This window comes from Taurulus bubalis, assembly GCF_910589615.1.
Source record: "Taurulus bubalis genome assembly, chromosome: 9".
In the NCBI taxonomy this organism is placed as follows: Eukaryota; Metazoa; Chordata; class Actinopteri; order Perciformes; family Cottidae; genus Taurulus; species Taurulus bubalis.
The window spans coordinates 20177633-20196514 of NC_136597.1; the positions used below are offsets into that span (position 1 = coordinate 20177633).

At 44.7% G+C, this 18882-nt stretch overlaps 1 protein-coding gene across 1 annotated transcript in view; it reads left to right on the top strand.

Annotated features, from left to right (window-relative positions):
- Window positions 1-5332: 5332 nt before the first annotated feature.
- The window catches only part of LOC306741852 (PDZ domain-containing RING finger protein 4), a gene marked incomplete at both ends in the record, with an annotated part of 46372 nt that continues 32822 nt past the window's right edge, over window positions 5333-18882 (top strand). The window contains one exon of the mRNA XM_079224176.1: window positions 5333-5401. Within this exon, the coding sequence (XP_079080302.1) occupies window positions 5333-5401 (69 nt within the window). The remainder of the gene's footprint in view (window positions 5402-18882) is intronic.

The window sequence follows — 18882 nt, forward strand, 5'->3', positions numbered from 1 at the left end:
ATCCCACATATGGACCAATTCCATTTTTCTCTTCTGCTTTTTATTTTCTCTTCTTCTCTAGACTAAACCAAATGCTTGGCATATAACCCTTCGTCAGCAATTTCAGAGTCAGGCAGTGTAAAAGCAAAAGCTTCTTGTCTGATGTGCACTTTGTTTCATCTTCATGCAGACGAAGGCATCAGGGTTAACCAAATTTCATGTCGGATGTCTGCGTTGCGTGGTGCCGAGTGTGTGGTGTGCTGCTTTGAGTGGGAACAATGGAAGGTGGTGGGATGTCTCAGTGAATAGGCTCATTAGCAGCAAAACAAGTGTGGATTTCAAAGGAATGTTAAGCAAGCTAAGCTTAGTTATAATTTACCTTTCACTATTGCCGTGTTATGGGAATCGAGAAAAGGGTTTTTGATCTTTGCTCCTCAAAAATGTTGATGCCATACTGACGTCTTTCAGCAGATTATTAGATAAGTAGATACATAGTGTTTAATCAGTCACTTTATTAGCTAAATCAGAGCATCAAATAACCCAGTAATTCATAATTAATCAGTGCAATTTACATGATTTGAAATGGCTTTAGGTGGGCAGAAATATTCAATTGCTTTTCAGGACATGAATTAAACAGCCATTATGTTGATTGCCTGAAAAGCAACATTGCACTTGTTATCATGCAGGGCAGCCGACAACGTGCTATTTTTTTCAATCCACGGTCATGTTCCCACGTGAATAAAAAATTCTAACCTTTTCAATAATTTATTGTCATTGAGGAAGATGTTTTGGTTGGCTTCCCACGGTCGGGCCGCTCTGGCTTTGAAGCACCCACCTGTGCATTCACGCGTGCACGATGGACCAACTCCCCCCGTCAAAGCTCTCATCAGAGGAGCGGGCCGCTACGATGATTCATTCACAAAAGGGCCTCATTTAATTACTCCCAAATCAGGTCACATGGATACCCAGGAGGAGCGGCTGCTTTACAGCAGCGGTGGGCGATCAGATCTGAGCCACGCGTCGCATCACAAACCACTTTCGGATCCCCCCGGCTCTCCTTTCACGTGAACAGGATTGCAATCTTTAGTGCTCACACCAGAAGAGATTTACACCCACCTGGTGTGCCAGCGCCGGCCTAATAAACCTGTTTATGTATTAAACACTGTGGGGACTCTTGATATTCCTGACAGACATTGCCATAGTCAAGTAATCACAGAAATAACAGCCTCTTATTAAATCTGCAGCCATGTTAAGATGCTCTGGTGTTTTGTTGTCAAGGTTACCATAAGCTTACACAAGTGTTGGAATATAGACATCACTTCGACTGATCCCCCACTCCCTGTCCCGAAGCTTTACGTCTATTAGAATTGAATAATACTCATCTCATATTTGATTGTCTTGCTTGTCAGATGACGGGCGTCTTCTTTACCCAAAGCTGCTGCCGAGAGCTTCCCTGACGATAACAGCGATTAGCAGCCACAGTCGTCTTCAGAAGTTTCTGTCGGAGTGGAAATGAAAGACAACTTTAATCGGCGTTCAGATGGGACACACGTCAGGTTGTTGAACCAGATGCAGCGCAATATTGAATTGACTTCAGTTCTCTGCGGAGGGACGGACGGCGGTATTTAACCCAGGACGAGAAATCGATACAAATACAGTTTTAAGGTACCGATTGTGACTTCATGTTCCACACTGGCAGCGGCATGATCAGTTGAGTTTTTGTTGGTGTGTGTGTATGTGTGTGTGCGTACTGTGCGTATGTGTGACAAGACGCAGAAAAGGTCTCTTTGGCTGTGTGAGCTTTGGACGGAGATGTCCGGGGGTTTACAGCTCGGCCACATACCTGCATTACACACTCGGCTGAAGGTTATACCTCCAGCTTTAAGGTGAGCTCAAATATCAGTTTGTCAGAAATGCAATTGAAGAAACCTCAAAATACACCCATCACGGTGAGGACAAATCGCTTCTCCATGCCCAGCGATGTGAGGCCCATTAACTGAGAGAATGAACACGATTGAGGGCCTGTTTCTACCCGAGCAGGCAAAGGGCAGACCGGATGATAAACGAGCGCTGGACAGTAGGAAAAGGACAGCGAGGAAGTGGAAAGGACATGAGAAGGAGACAGAGTCAGTGGTCATCTTATGAAATACAGACTTGACTCTCAATAGCTACCTTCACTTTCCTTGTAAATGTTGAGAAAAAAAAAATGTGTTGAGTACGTTTCTTATATTGATCACAACTGCCACATAAAAAGTCCACCAGGGACAGGAAAAAAGACAAATTATACATCTAGCACTGCTTCACCTTGTCCGAAAGTAAATGGTTTTACTGAATGTATCTTTTAATGTGCCAATCTTGCCCTCAGGTCGCATTGGAAATGCAGTCTCAGGTAAATTCACGCTGTCACAATGTAAAACTCTGGGCCATAAAGCACCCCGGGAGAGCTTTTATCAGTCTTAATGCACACTTCAAAGAGCATCGTTCACTCTGCATGTCCCATCGAGAGGTGCTGCTTGACCGCAGGCAGAAGCAACTGTATCGGCCTCACCGCACAGATGATGAGAAAGACAATTTGGGTGACTGATGAGCATCTTAACCTTAAGGGGTCAGTGAGAGCAACATCGCAGAGTGATGGTCATCCAGACCTGAACGCTGAGTACACTTCTTCATGTATATCACTAATGTTGGATACCGTCAGCACATTCTGGGTCTAATATTTGTCCTTGTATGCAGAGAGGACATTGCATTCGACCCTTGATGGGTTTCACATTTTCCATCTGTGCTGACTATAGACAACTAGACAAGCAGTCCTTCTCGCTCGCGAGCACTTCATAGCCTTCGGTCCTCAATATACAATTTCACAAGACTGCCTCTGACTCGCATTTCCTTCACAGTCCATTGTACCGCGAGCAAACATCGCGACCCTGTTCATCAAATGCAATATTCTGTCCCCACTCCCTAGTCTCCCAACAAGACCCTTTGAAGTCAAATTGACACTTTAGTGAACAGCACTTCATGGATTGGATATTGCCTGGCAACTGCAGAAAACACACTCGTTGGGGCTTCTTCAGGATGAGGAGCGGACGGTAGCGAGGACGGTTTGGTGCGGCGCAGACGGAGAGGGAGGCTGGGTGGATGGTGGATGGTAATAACCATAATGGTGCTGTATGATGTACGTGTGTGTTTGGCTCGTCTCCAGGCAGTGGAGTAAAATTAAAGCCCAGAAAATCGGATTATGGAGTCCCCCGGGGCGGGATGCCCAGTAGCCAGCTGATGAGCGCTCATCTAGTCTTAGCTGTGTTCTGCACGGCGAGCCCCACGGTTGGCTCGGAGGACAATTTGTTAATAATTATTACTCGTTAGTGAAACTTCCTGCGAACCAACAAGGTTTCCGTGGTGGAGACAATAGTCGAGGTCTATTGTCTGACATTTATCTCAGTTTGAGGGAAGACAACGGTTGACGTATTGTCTCTGAAGTCTCTGGCTTTGTTGATTGCCAATTTGATGTGAGGACTCCTGTTATCAGTGGCACCTGTAGTGCCTACTCACTTATAAATATGCAATAGTTGTGTTTCATTTATACCACGCCGGTATGTGTCAATTCGTATTTCTTTAATAAGATAGCTTGGCACTGCAACGTTGAAGTCCATTAAGTGTTAGCGCTCCTGAAATACGTCACATTGTATTGTGATGATTTGTAATGTTGCAGCTCACATCGCTTCATTGTAGGATTATTAAATACATCTGCAGATTATTTCCACAATTAGGCGATTGGTTTGGTCATTTGGTTTAAAAAATATATGAAAATAGTAAAAAAAAAAAAGGACTAAGATGATGTCACTAGATTGCCTGTCCAACCAACATTAGGTTAGTAATCACATGAAAAGCAGCACAATCATGACAAATACACATTTTAATCATCAAAATAATAAGAATATAATTATTTATGTCAAACTACTCAATTCCTTCTTTCATCTTATGTATCATAAATGAGGAACTCACATAAGGCCAAAACTAATGACTAATAAACTAGTTATCTGTTGATTTATTTTTCTTGCAATTTCTGACCTTCAGTCCAAAGTGATGTAAAGCAGAGAAACGCAGCAAATCCTCACATCTTAGGAAGCTGGAAAGCAGCAACTTAGCTTTGCTTGTCAAATGCCTCAAGCCGTTAATTGCTTATCAAAATTCTTGTTTATTAATTTTCCAGGTCTCAACTAATTGATTAACCAACACATCATTTCAGTAAAATCATTGCCATTGTGAGCTGTGATCGGGGCTGCACTATATACTGTCATCGAAGTTCATGAAAGAGTGGGATTTGGATTTGTTTTGAGTTAGTTGAAAGAGTATCGGTAGAAAACTGCACTTTAAAATGTAACAGCCTTCTTTTTTTTAACGAGTGCCTTTTGTGTTCAGTTCAATGTCCAATAAAATACATTATTTTAGCAGCAGAAAGGCAGAACTGACTACACTTTATCATCTTTTTAAGTAATATCTTCATCGCGATATTCATCAGTGACCACATCTTTTCCTCATATTGTGCAGCCCTAGCGGTGATGCTATTCACCTCTCTCCTAATAAACACAACACATCTTCCACTCATGAAGCAGATAAATACTCTGAATAGCCTCAGATTCAGGCAGATTACCCATGAGCCTTAGAAAACCTCCTCAGCCCACAGTGTGTGTATGTGTGTGTGTGTGTGTGTGTGTGTGTGTCGTCTAGGCTCACTCATCCCCGTCTACGCTCCTCACAGGAGCTGCTCACACAAAGGAGCATATTGTGCAACTGTGCCTCAGTTTTAATGAACCGGCGCTCCCGCTCTCACTCACTCCTCCCTCTCCAGTCCGTGCCCTCCCCTGCTCCCGCCTCTCTCATGAATATCACAGCGCGCTCCCTCATTATTCATGAGCTGGTATCAGCGTCGTCATGCCGGCCCACACCGGGGAGGGGGAAAAAGGGGGGAGTGTCTCCGCGAGCAGAGAGTCACAACTCCAGGCGTGCGAGTGTGTGCATGTGTGCGTTTTAGAGTCTGTGAGATAGAGGGAGCGGGAGAGCGGAGACACGCCGGCCGATGCTGCTGCCACTTTGCACCGCTGCCGAAGCTGCTGCCACGCTGGTCTCCTCTGAACCTTCATCTGTCAGACTCAGCTGGAGCTCTCTGTCTCCCTTTTGAGCCGAGGGTCTGTTTGTGTGTGTGAATGGGATGCCTGAAAGAGATGCTTGCTTAAGGAGTGACTGATGAGAACCAGCGCTCCGGCGTGGAGGGTGACCCCCTGTGTCCGTACCACCACCACCACCACCACTACTCGGGGAGAATTGGACGCCTGGCGTTTCCACGACGACTATAATGGGCTGCAATCTGTGCACTTTACAGAAGCGAGAGGAACACTACAAGCTGCTGTATGAGATTGCACAGGTGAGCGGAGGCACGGCCGACTCTGGCATCGATTGTGTGTGTGTGTGATTCATGATGCGAGCTGTGCTGAGAGCAGTTCTCGGCTGCTGCTGCTGCTGTTTGTTTTTGGAAAGAGGTGCCTCGTGTTTTAGGGATGAATACTCTGAATGAAAGTGAGGCAGCATTATGGAGAGAGATGCTTTTTGCTCACCAACAGATGTTTTCAGCCCATTTATCCTTCTGGATGAGGAAGGATGAGGAAGGTTTCATGAAATAGCCATACATACCCTTGTACATGACATATTTCACATGATGTGTTTATGCCAACTTTTGAGTCCTCAACTGATATCATTTCATCCAAAGTTTTCTTTCGGCACTTCTGGCGTCACTGTGACACCGGGTCAGTGTTGCGCCAGCAGGTTTGTTTGAACTTCTCTCAGAATGCTTGGTCTCAATGGTCGTGAGCTCATCTCTCAAAAGGCATCATGCATTCATGCAACTCTTTACACTTTCAGAATCATTCCCGATTTGTTTGTTGTCTGATGCAACTGCCGAATACTTTAGCGTTTTATTGAGAGGCAGATAAATAGGTAGAGGGGCAACATCTCAGGTTGTGGGTAGAGATAAACTAGCATTCTCCTCAGCACCTGCACTCTCCCCCTTCCTGTGAGGCTAATAACTGTGAAGCTCAGTGTCTCCTGGAAGTGAGGTAGCCCCCCCCCTTCCAGTAGCGCCTGCCTTCACGCCACTGTGATCACAGCCTCATTAGCCGTTTTATACAACCATCCCGTGCATTAATTAGACGTGAAATGTGTCTCTTTACCCTTGTGAAAAGACGGGATGAGACGAAGTGGGGGAGGTGAACGAGCTCGGGTTAACCGCTGCCTGTAGCTGTCACCTCGGGTGCAACTTGAGACTCTGCCAAAACTCTGGCGGTGGACAATGTCCGTCCGATACGGAGCTGCACGAATGGTCGGAGAAAGACGTGCTGCAAGCTTCTAGATCAGCAGTAAAGGAGGTTGCATTCACTAATGGCCTGTTTAATATTAGCAGACAGACAGCATTGTCCAGAGACCATGGAAGATGAATAGGTAGCCACCAAAGTGCCTGCCTCTCCTCTGGAGGACCGTAAAAATAGTGCTGTCTTGGTGCTTATCTCGGCTTTTGTGGCTCTCTCCGCACCAGTTGTTAAGAAATAGCGTCGACTCCTTTTTCTCGTGGTTTAGCAAGGGGAGGGGGGGCTCAGTGTCCGCCAAGTGGGCCGGTCTCCAGGGCACACTCACTGTGGACAGGAGGCTCTCCGGCATGTCTGTCCACCCACTGATATACTGAGCCGGTTCAGACAGGGAGCTGCAATATCAGCACCTACTTTCTGATCACCGCTGTGGGAGGTAAGGCAGGGGAGGATATAGAGCATGGAAGATAAAGACTGGGATGGGAATAGAGGGTAAGCCGTTAAAAATACAGTTGTTAAAGAAAGTGCTGGGGAAAGGGGAAATTAAGGAAAGGAGCAAAAGTGAAATCCCACTATTGCTGGGAGACGACTAAAGAGGGAGGAATGGAAGTAATTCAGTTGACTTTTTGGTTTGGAATACTGTTTTATCAATAAAAAAAAACACAACACTCACATCACAGAAAACCAGATATTCTCACACAGACAACGAAACAAGCAGTGCACCCTCGGCAGCAGCAGCAGCAGCACAGCAAATGCATAAAAACAGCAACACAACTGGCAGCAATGAAGAAGGATGGGAGACAGACGGGGAGAAGAACCTTCTCCAGGGAGCAGAGCTCTCCCTGCAGCTATAAAAGTGTGTCGCCATGTCTTTGTGGTCAGGAGCAGTGTGTTGTGACAGCAGGAAGCCGCGCTCACACCACCGGCATCCTAATCCTCTTTCTTACATATTGTCTCATCTGTCCGGCTTGCTCAGCTCTCACCCTCGCTTCATATTTTTTTTCGTCTTTGTTTTTTCCGTCCTCGCTCAATCTTTTTCCTTGCTGTCTGTCTGCTGTTCAGAAACACACACACACACACATACACCTAGACACACACACGCACACACTCGCCCCTTTACTCTTGATTTTGCAGAGTTGCTGAATGTGTGTATGCAGATGAGGTCGAAGTGGTTTGCTGTTGTCACAGCGTGACTGACCGGCCTTGCGGCAGGTTGATTCGAGGAGCCCGAGTCATTCACAGTGGTTGGTTTGCCGCCTTCCTCCCCTTCCCTTCACACTCAGGAACAATTTTGACACTCTCTCCGTCTGCCTGACCCCACTAGCTGTGGGAGATTTATGACTTTGCCGGCTCCCTCACTCTCTCTCCATTCCCGCGTTCTCTCTGTTCTCACGGCTGCATGGAAATGTGCTCACCTTTCTCAGCTGGCCTGCGAAGCTTTCTCACAGCGTTGACATTTTTTATTTATGGTATCAGCTTTCTTGCCCGGACAAGAGGACACGTGAATCTTCCCGTCGCCTTTGCACTTTTTCTTCCCTTCCAACTCCCACTTTCTTATTGTTATTCCCACTACTGATCAAACGTTGTGCATGATTCTTTCTTTTTTTTCTTCTTCTCTGATCTCTCTGATTACATTTGTTTCAACCTGTGCCCCAGTCTGCTCGCTGCTGGATCCCAGTCCACTTAACCTTCCAATGATTGTCCTCTGTGCGGAGGAGAAGAAGTAGGAAGGTTTTTTCTCATTTTTGTCCGAGGATGAAACCTTGTTGAACCTATTGACCCCGAGATCCAAAAGACTCTCACACTTCGCTCGGCCCGACTCGAGCAGCTTGCATTCTCAACCAGGCTGCTGCTCGCGTCCCTTTTTGAAGACAATAGCATACTGTAGCAGATTCGCTGTGTGATCTGGCAGAGCTTTGTTATTCCCATTGTGTCCGTGAGCTCCCCTCGTGAGTGTCAGGCATTGTCTGTGCACCGCTGAAACCCAGTGATGTGTGGCTTTTTTGGGGTCTAATTAGCAGGATGGCAGATGTTGATGAGTGGTGCAGCGCGGCGTAGCTCAGAGTTGTGTGCATCGGATGAGATTTCTGCAGTGTGCAAGTGTGTTTATGCATTAATGGGCTGCATTGTCTTTTGACAAAAGCCTTTTTTTGCAAATAGGGTTGCAATCAAAACAAAAGAACTAAAAAAGAAAAGAGCAGCACATTCTCCTTCTGACTCGTCACACAGACGCTCCGAACGCGCGTCATCTACTCAGGGCAGCGGACTCACTTTCCCTTTCTCAATTTGACACACCAGCACATGATTTGGTCATGAACGCTTTTTGGTATTAATCAATGGTGGAACTTTAATAAGTTCTGTACTTCAGAACCATTTTCATTCTACTTTCTACTTGACTACATTTCAGAGAGAATGCATTGCAACAGATGAAGCCACCCAACAGTATATAAATGATTACAATTATTGCAGCCTGCTACAACATTACATTGCATCTTGCATATTTCTGGATCAATAATGATAATGATATTTGATAATGTAACAACTAAATAGAATAGTGAGTATTTTTGCTTTTATTCTTTAAGTACCTTTCCGTGATTATACACACACACACACACACACACACACACACACACACACACACACACACACATACCTTTACTTAAAACTAGAAACTTGCATTCCTTTGTGGTCCCTGTGGACGAAAGTGGCAGCGTTTTCCGATCACCCTTTTAGGAAACCTCTCACTTTACTGCAACAGGTCTGACAGTCTGACCCAATCAGTCCTTGTTCAGGTTCTCCGTGCCTCACTTGCCTCCAGCAATACAACCTGGGCCTCCAGCGGTGTTGTGTTGACTCCCAGCGGAGACCGGCATGGCAGCGAGGCGAAGCTCTGCTCCTGGTTGGAGGAGGAGACGTGGTAGCTTCTATCAATGCTGTCGCGTAAACATGCGGCTGTGACGAGCGTAAGCAGCGGTGCAATAGACAGTAGCTTTGGTCTCTGCTCCTGCAGGGGCACCAACGATAAAGATGATCAAGCACTCGCATGAATGCGAAAACACGGAATTTCAACTTGCATATACTCAATGATCGCATACGTGACCCTCTGTGTCACACTCCAGGAGTGTCTAATAATGAGGAGTGTGTCTCATACGGACGATAAAGGGTGCCTTGTGCGTCGGTATCGGATGCTGAAGGGCGTGACAGAGCCTTGGGAATGAGAACGGGCTGAAAAAAGACTCCTCTAGGTGTCGAAGGTTAGCGCTGATGATGAGCCACCACTAGGTAACAGTAGCAGCCAGCTACTCGTATTACTGCTGTGTAATATTGAGCACAGACGGTCAACATTTCATTATCCTGTTAAGTCATTTTCTAATGAGCCCGGCTTTTCTTTGCCTCTTAAGTTTTGAAAGCACCATAACCAGTTTTATAAGTTGTATTAAACAGAATCACTCTCCGCTGCATTTGAGAAATAAATGGGAAGCTGCTTTCCAGCTCAATGAGGCACAACAATCCCTGATAACTTTCTGATGCATATGAATGAGACACACACACACACACACACACACACACACACACACACACACACACACACATCTCTCTACAGGAAACAAAAACATTGTATTAGTGAATATATAAAACCAGAAAGCTGTGTTTATGAATTTTAGAGCGTGACAGCGACCATTAGGGCACTGTAATGGAAACCTCAGAGTTTAGCGATGTCATGTTGAGTAGTGTCACCAGGTTGACGGGACGGGACAGACAGACGGACGTGAAGTGAAGCAAATCTGAAATTAATTTTTTTTCCTCGGGTGGAGCACGATTCCCAGGAGTTTGGTCCTGCAGCGGGGGGAGGATGTGCTCTTCTGTGTGGTGGCACCACATGTGAAACCTGTGGACCGGAGAAGGTCTAAGGAGGACACATCTGACTTGCTGCTGCTTCTGCGACACCACCGACCATGCTGCTAATGAATATGCAGTAAACGAAAGGTTGAGCAGCTATCACGAGAGCCAGGCGTTCTGAGAAAAGGTTTGTCGAGCTCCACCGGGCTGCACGGATCATCACATCCCAAAGCCAGCAGAGTGTATATTTGTGTCATCTGTGTAAGCTAGGGCATTGCTTTTGCATTTAGTCTAAAGAGTTGTAAAGTAGGAGAGGAGTCATTTTGAATGTTTCGGGCTCTGAAAATAAAAGTGAATTTTCTGCTTAGACAAAGTAAGTTGACTTGCAGTTGGAGCACTCCCAAAACTTGAAGGTGAATTCATGTCATAGTAATTATGAGGTTCCTCAAGGAAGCCCATCCTGGAGACCATCCTCTTTTCTATATACATGCTCCCACTTTTTGCCTTCTGCTATCATGTTTTTATCCTGTTTTTGCATTCAAGGCGCATTACAAAAAAAGTTGTTATTTAAAAAATAATTGGAGAAAAAAAGTCAACTGCAACTCCCAATGACCATTTTTATAATAAACAGTCAAGTCATTGAGATTGTTGGTCATTTGAGACATTTCCAAGAATCTCATGTTTCACAATTTTCTGAAAATCTGTCAGATCATTTAATAATGAAGAATTATTAGTTGCAGGCCTATGATGAAATATGAATCTACACTGGAGATAATACTTCATACATATGGGCATCCATGTGCCTGTGATGGCTTTGATGGGACATTAATGCTGTCGAACCTTGCTCTCATCCCCCAACACATCTTCAGCACTATCTCCAGTCAGTTAGCTCCAAATGCTCTCATCCATCTTATTTTTCCATTATGTTTTTTTGAAGGATGTCCCTTAACCATCAAAACTGATAGGAGTGAAGAAAGAGGGGGAGGAGAGACAAAACGTGCCGCTTGATTGATCTTGTGTCCACCTGGGAAAGATTAGCCCCAAATATAATCTGGGTTTTCAGGTCTGCTTTTTGCAATTCCCATGCAATACAGAGGTCCATATTTCTGAAACTCTCTTCAGGTGCATAGGGAGACAGATGGACGGATGCATGCACCGAGAAATCAATTGCATGGCGTGCTAATATAAAGAACCATATATCTGAGTCAGCCCCATTACCCATCAGTTCCAGTGCCCTTTCTTTGCTTCATCCTACAGCCTCCAACCATAAGCTTGATCCGTCAGCCAACCATGTGTGGATGTCTGCGAGCTCCACCGCTGTCGGTCTCGGGGTCCCAGCATCTGAAATTGAGATATTAATATGCCGAGATGATCTTGTTCTACTCTGCTTACAAAGGATTAGTATTTACGTCCTGGCTCTATAGCTCCCCTCTCAGCGTCTAATGCTATTCCCATACTTATCAGGTTGAAGACGCTGCAGAGAGCGTTGCATAACCTCACACTGGCTGTGTAACTGGAGATTTCACAGTCTAATGTAGTGTGAATCACACATTCAGTCGCTTGGCTGCTTCTGTATAACGGATAGTTTTTTCTTCTTTTTTAAACACAAAGTTGTTTTAGACCAGAGAAAGTTAAAATCCAGGTCACACATCTTGGATGTGTGCGCTGTACTTCTCGGATACAGGTGATGCCACGTCTGCCACAAGACATGAAGTCAATGAGTTTTATCAGTCAGTCCACTAAATCTCACCGTGGAGGAGCAGCAGGGATTTAGGAGGGAGATGATAAATTGACCTTTTCCTTTTCATCTGTTTCTTATCTCAATAAGAAGCCAGCTGACCTTTTCAGCCTCAAATCAAGTCTCCGGGCCCCCGTGTCTGCTTCTGCCTCTCCAACCCAACACGGACATAGCTCTTCAGGATTTGTTTTATCTCCTGCGCTTCCATCCGTGCTGATTCCTTTCGCTCACAGCTACCACCAAGTAACAGCTGCACAAACAAGCCATGACACATCTTTTTCCTGAGGGAACTAAAGCTGCTCATCAGAGCACACATTTCTCTACACATCACTGCTGGGAGTCGGATGTAGAAGTGCTTGTTTGCTTGTTCTAAGGTGCTCAGACAAGAGCTGTGGTAGGAGGCTATCGTCTAATATACCTGCACAGAAACAAGAAACCAATTATAGAAGCAAACAAAGTCCTGGAGGTCATTATAGCTCCTCGTTCACCTTCCTTTTTATTTATTTATTTCAATCACCTCATTAACTCATTGGGATAAAAGTAATCTCACTTTGGGTAAATCTCCCTTTAGCGGATGAGGATGACATCAGCGTGGTGTCATCCATGAGTAACACCGAGCCTTGTCTTAGTGCATGTTTTAGCTTTCACATGCTAATCAAGATCAAAGGCCGTCAACTTCAATCAGACTGGAGGAGCGACGGAGAAAATGAACTACATGCCTGAGTATCTCGATGCCAATCCCCGGTGAACCAGAGCGTCTATTTAATGAATTGAACCCGGTGTAAGATGACTCAGGTGTGTGTGTGTGTGTGTGTGTGTGTGTGTGTGTGTGTGTGTGTATGTGTGTGTGTGTGTGTGTGTGTGTGTGTGTGCGCGTGTGTGTACAATTATGGGACACAGCAAGTTACTGTGGCTGGGGGGGATGTAAAATATTTTCTGTCCTTTTCTTTTTGTTTCTTGCCATACCTCTGCCGGTGAACAAAGGACAAAGGAGCCATATTTTTCTGCCCCCATAGTTATTAGCTGTGACTTGTGGCCGTCTGTATAACTCAGAATGAGACATAATGCATTTCAAAGCAGCTAGTTTATTCCCTTTACACATACCCATCACTGGCGTGCTTGTTTATTGGAAATATGAGTATGCATGTGTGTGTGTGTGTGTGTGTGTGTGTGTACACTCATGACTATCTGTGTCCCTGCCTAAATTGGTTTGTATCTTAGTGTGATTGCCATGTGTGTCTGTCTGTGTGTATGTGGTCGCTTTTATGGGAGGCTATGCTCTCAACTTCTGTCTGTGTGTTTGAGAGAGCGAGAAAGAGAGAGAGAGTGTGTATGTGTGTGTGTTTCTCGTGTGTAGAGTCAGAGCAGACCTGACAGCTTGTGCGTTTCCACTACAAACATTGGTAAAAACAAAGGGCTATGGGACGCACACGGGGGGTTGTGCATCTGCATCCAGGGCGCCTCTTAGCTGATTATCTGCGTTTAAGCAGACAGAAGGGCCCTCATTAATTTATTGCAATTCACAAGAACACATCTTCCCTTCTTCTCCCAATTAGTGGGGATTGGATGCTGGGAAAGAAAATTCAGCTCGAAACATACATGCAAACCTTGACAGCTGTGAAGCGTTAGGTAACTTAAAGCTATGGAAACTTTATTTGTTTTTCAATCACGAGTGATGGGGTCCAACACAACACACAATTCCACATGAGAGATGCTCGTATTTGTGCTTTTTCTGTGCACTTCTCACTGGTTATATTAGAAGGGTCTTTATGGAAAAAGTTCCTTCCAGTATTTTCATGCAACAATCTGAATTAAGCAATAAACAAACTAGAATCCTATTAGTTGTGTTTTTATTGTTTTGCTTTGTTGCCGGTGTCACAGCATCGCTGGTATTGGAAGAGTTTTCCACTACGATGCAGCCGGACAACTTTCTTGGAATTGATGTATCTGTTCTCTCTCAGCGTTCTCTGACACGCTCATATTAGATATTAGTCTTTCGTATCATGGATGAACCGATTAGAATTTGGTGGTCAAAGGTCAAGGTCACTGTGAAGCTTTTAGCCATAACTCAATAATGGATATGCTAATCATGACAATGTCACACAAATGTCAAATAGGATAACATGATGAAGTGGTGACATTTTGGACATGCGTAGATATAAACTGCAACTTGACTTGTTGGCAGAGTCAAAGAAAGATAACTATCCATAACTGGTAGGTAATTGCTTTGAATCTTTCAATCACATAATTTCAGAAAGTGATAAAAAAATTGTTAATTTTCAGTTGTTCCGGGATAATCAATTGCTGAGCTGTTTAAGGCCTCCTCAAAAAATAAACAATGTATTGTCTTTATTTACGGGTGAGTCAGAGATGTGCATTTTTGCCGGTGCTTCTGGATGGTGATAACAACAAGGTCCTCTTTTCGCTGTGAAATGAGGGAGGACCTGACAGAATACACAGGCTTTCTCTTATCTGTTCGATTCAATGTGTTCTGCGTCCAGTCGCGCCCCCCCCCCCCCCCCCCTCCCCCCCTCATCTCCAGCTGCCAAGATATCAGCTCCAATATCACCGCTGACATTTGGAGAAATAGGATGGTGTCGGGGCTGAGGCGGCCTGTGTGATCTATAGGCGATAAAAAGAGGTGACAAAGCCTTGAATTCGTGTGGTGGCTACCCTCAGTGACGGCCCCTTTTCACTCTTTTGTCTGTCTTTTACACAACCTTTATTTATTTTTTTACATTGCTCTTATTTTTCTGCTATATAACCTCTGTGCGCTGGCTCACAAGGTGTGGATTGTCGGTGACAGGTCTGTGTGTGAGAGGGCGACTGATTCTGCAGCAGGTCAGGAGATCAGTCTGTGTGTGTGTGTGTGTGTGTGTGTGTGTGTGTGTGTGTGTGTGTGTGTGTGTGTGTGTGTGTGTGTGTGTGTGTATGTGTTGTGGGGGGTATAATGGGGGTAGGGGGTGTCAGGGTGACACAAAGCCCCCCAGGTGAGGCGGCCATGCTGGGGTGTCACTCCACAGGTCAGCGGGCACCCCCTGCGGCTCCCATGATAAGCCCGGCCTGACAGCGGTTTGATGGGGAGGGTGACACACACTGCTACACGTGCTCCCCGGCTCAAAGAGCCAGGCTCTGGGGAGGAAAGCGATAAGAAGCTCTATGAATGCAGCTGCCGCGGTGACAAATCCTAAGAAAACACGAGGAGCCATATCAGGTATTATTAGCCAGAATACAAATCCAGACAACAAGCCCATCGCTGTGGAAATAAAGCTTGAGGGTTTCTGTTTTCAATTTGCCATGTGTCTAAGTGTTTAAGTCTACAGCGGCGCGCTGAGCTGTGGCTTTAATGTTGCCGTCACACTGACACACTGACACAGTTCCAAAGCCTCGCTTTTAATGAGCTGCATTTGCAATGAGAGCATCACAATGGCTTTTTAAAAACTCGTGCTTCTCTCAAATGAAATCAATGGCGCATCAATGTAGGGTGACTTTCAGTTGACGTCTCAGTGTAAATGTAATTTAATTACAAAAAAATCAATTTAAAAGTCCAGTCGTATTAGAATTTGAAGTAAGCGGGACTGTGAGTTAAATTGATTTCCAAGAAGTGTTTCATATAGGTAGTTTGTTAATATGCTAATCTCCATAATGATAAACCATGTTTGCTGGATAATAATGCAAAATGAAAGTGTCCTTTTTTTATTTCATACTTCTCAGTGTGAGAGGAATAAACTATTTTTACAATGCAACACATTGTTGTGAAACAGCAGCTAGCAGAAGTTCACAGCAGAAAGAAGATGCAATCTTTGTGAGGTTGGAATGGCGACCGCGTTTTCTCCCCCGCAGCACTGCAGTCAACCCGGCACCTCCCACACAACCCAGATCCTCTCACAGTCAGACCTCCTTCCTCACAGCCTCAACACTTGCAGGCAGACTGGCACACTGAGGAGGGGGCCACCTGCCGTACTCGGCCCCTTGTTCTGCGAAGTTGCGCTCAGAGATTTAGTTGGGAAAAGCTGAAAAATGAAGCCATATAAGGCATTGTCATTTCATCACAAGATATTCTGTAAAGTGTTACAATTTTGTCTCCATTCTTAAGGAATTGCCTGCCAAGAATTGTTTTTATCTGCCAGAATAATAATAATAACAAACTTCATACCAGTATAACATTTGTTTTATAGTGTGTCTCTGGTGAACCCATTGGTAGCTCCAATCAATAGCCTGCCTTTGTTTCCTTCTGGGTGAAGTTACTCTTTTCTATCTTGGTCAAATCACAGTTTGAATCGTTCTTAATCTGGCCGTTCACTGGGACCGAGAAACCACGAAAAAAAAAAAAATCGCAATTCATGATTCACATTCTTTCCCAAGGGAAGAAGTTTTGCGTATCTCTGGGTCCATTTACAACAGAGTGCTGGTTGAGGTTGTTTAGTATAACATCTGTTGTGATTTTTTTTTTGCACTGGTCTGGAACCTCCATCTGGGTGGAGACAGCCGGTAGACCCAGAACATGCTGGAACGATTACTGCACTTATCCTATCTGGCTTGGGAACACTTCATGTTAGCCCAGAAAGAACTACAGGATGGGGCTCCGGAGAAGGGTGTCCAGCCACCTCGGCCTGGGTAAGTGGGAGAGGCAAAAGCCAAACTAACTGTGGACAAACTGTTTATGAATGTATCTCAGTCTAAGTGGATAATGCGGTCTCCCCTTCCCTCGATCCGACGGCCCTCTGGGATGAGATGTGAGAGAGAGAGACACAGATCAAGAAAGACGAGACAGAGACTGGATAATGTCAGGGGAGCGCTGAGCAGTAGTCTATTAGTGTCATTGGCGTATCACCAACTCACAGCGTCATCGTTCCATGTCAGTTTCTCTCCATCACTTGTCAAATGTGAAGAAGGAGTGGCTGCTGTCATCTCACAGACACGCTGAGAGCTCCCTAAAAAAACCCGACAGTGACTGATCAATGCCAAAGGACCACAGTGAAGCCCCAAAGCTTGCTTCAGCCAAACACACTCAGCAGCAAATGATGCTTTATTTACCCGTAAACAAGGTCTGTGATTTATGCAACTTACATACACTGTGTATGCATGGTTGCATAAAAGGTCTGACAACGCCATCATTTTCAGAGTAACTGCAGTTTAAGGGAATTTGATTTGGAAACAGGTTTTTCCTCAGAGGCGTCGGGCCTTTGGAACCGAGGGAGCCGGAGGGAATAGCAGGAAGGTAATCAATACAGGGATGTCTGTTTTTAGACACTGAGTGCATTTTAGACTGTTTGTGAATTAATCAATAGCAGACTATGTTTTGAGACGGGAGAGAAGGGGGTGGGATCAGGATGGGCTGCTTCCTCTACCTGAAGGCTGCGATTCATCAGGGAACTGACAGAACAATGTAAAAAAAAAAAAAAAAGGTTGAGGAGCCAACTGATAGCTAGCTCCCACTTGACATTATGCTTCTGTGTATGTGTGTGTTTGGGGGGGGTTATGCAAGTGTGTGTGTGTGTGTGTGTGTGTGTGTGTGTGTGTGTGTGCGTGTGCGCGCGCGTGTGCGTGTGCGCGCATCAAAAAGCATCGCATAATGCTCTTTCAGCTTTCCACAAAATTTCCCTGCTCTGGGGACAGAGTTGTATTTCAAGAAACATACAGTCTGCAAAGATCCTGATCCTTGGGGAGAGGCTATCACACTTGCTTGTTCTTTGTACAGGAATGAATTTGGCTGTCACACCACTGAGGGAGTTCTGTTTTCCTCCCCGTCTTTGTCTGACAAGTCTCCATGACCGCAGCCCAAACCTCAGCGAGGGCCCCAGGTGACTCTAAGATATATAGGTCTTCTTATGCCAGAAAATAGCCACTCAAGGCTGGAGCTTGCAACAGAAGAACTCCCGTCTCAATATGAAACATTGTTTAAATACAGATGTCATATAAAAAGGCAAAACAATATTTGTAGAATGTGGCCTCAAGGATAAAGTTGATGGTTACACTTAGAATGGAGCTTGGGTTGTAAATACAAACCACTAGAAGGACTGGCATACAAGTTGAGGCATTTCTTTGTCAAATTAAAATCCATCCATCTGCATGGTTATAACAGGTAATTCATGAATGGTCATCTTTGTGTATAATGCTTGAGGTGACTTTAAATGTTGATGTTGGGTGAGAGAGGAAGAGCTCTCTCATCTGTGAAGTGACATTCTGGCTGTAGCATGTGTTGCAAAATTGCAAAAGCAGCATATTTATTAATGAATGCTGTATCTGCTGGATGAACAGGTGGGCTAATTTGAAAGTCAATTACAAACAGTTCTCCTATACGTCCTAAAAAAAACATTAGCTGAAAGACAGACCACAAGAGGAGGCAGAGTTGTATATTACTTTGCGGTAATACACACCTTTATTTATACAAATGTCTTTTGGAATATTAAATTCTCCTGTTCAGCAAATCGGCTGCATTGTTCAACATTTTGGTAAATTAGTTAAGTTCAGTATGTAAGCAATAAAGCAAAGGCCTAGAGTTGATTAGCTTAGCTTAGCATATGGATTTGAAGCAAAAAGAATAAATCAGTCAACCAACACCTCACAAAGAAAAAGTTCTGCTGGACTATTTCTTGACCAGCGCAGACTCCTAAAAGTCATATTTAGTAAAGTCATAACTTTAAATAGAGCCGGGCTAGCTTAATGCTAAACTAATCATCTGCTGGCTCCAGCTTCGTACTTGATGAGAAGGGTACCTGACCTCTTATCTAACTTTTGTCAAGGGAATGAATGGGTAAATGTCCAAAAATGTTAAACTATTTAAGATGTTTATGTTAAGTGACAAAGTGGACACACGTGTGAAATTCTTAAACCACAATAAAAGTTTGCATCCACAATATGTGACCGCCCCTCTTCTACCAACAGTCAGCATTTATTTTAATCATGACAGCAATCTTTGCATAAACAAAACATAACCACATGGTCATAAACTAAGGTTGGTTGTGG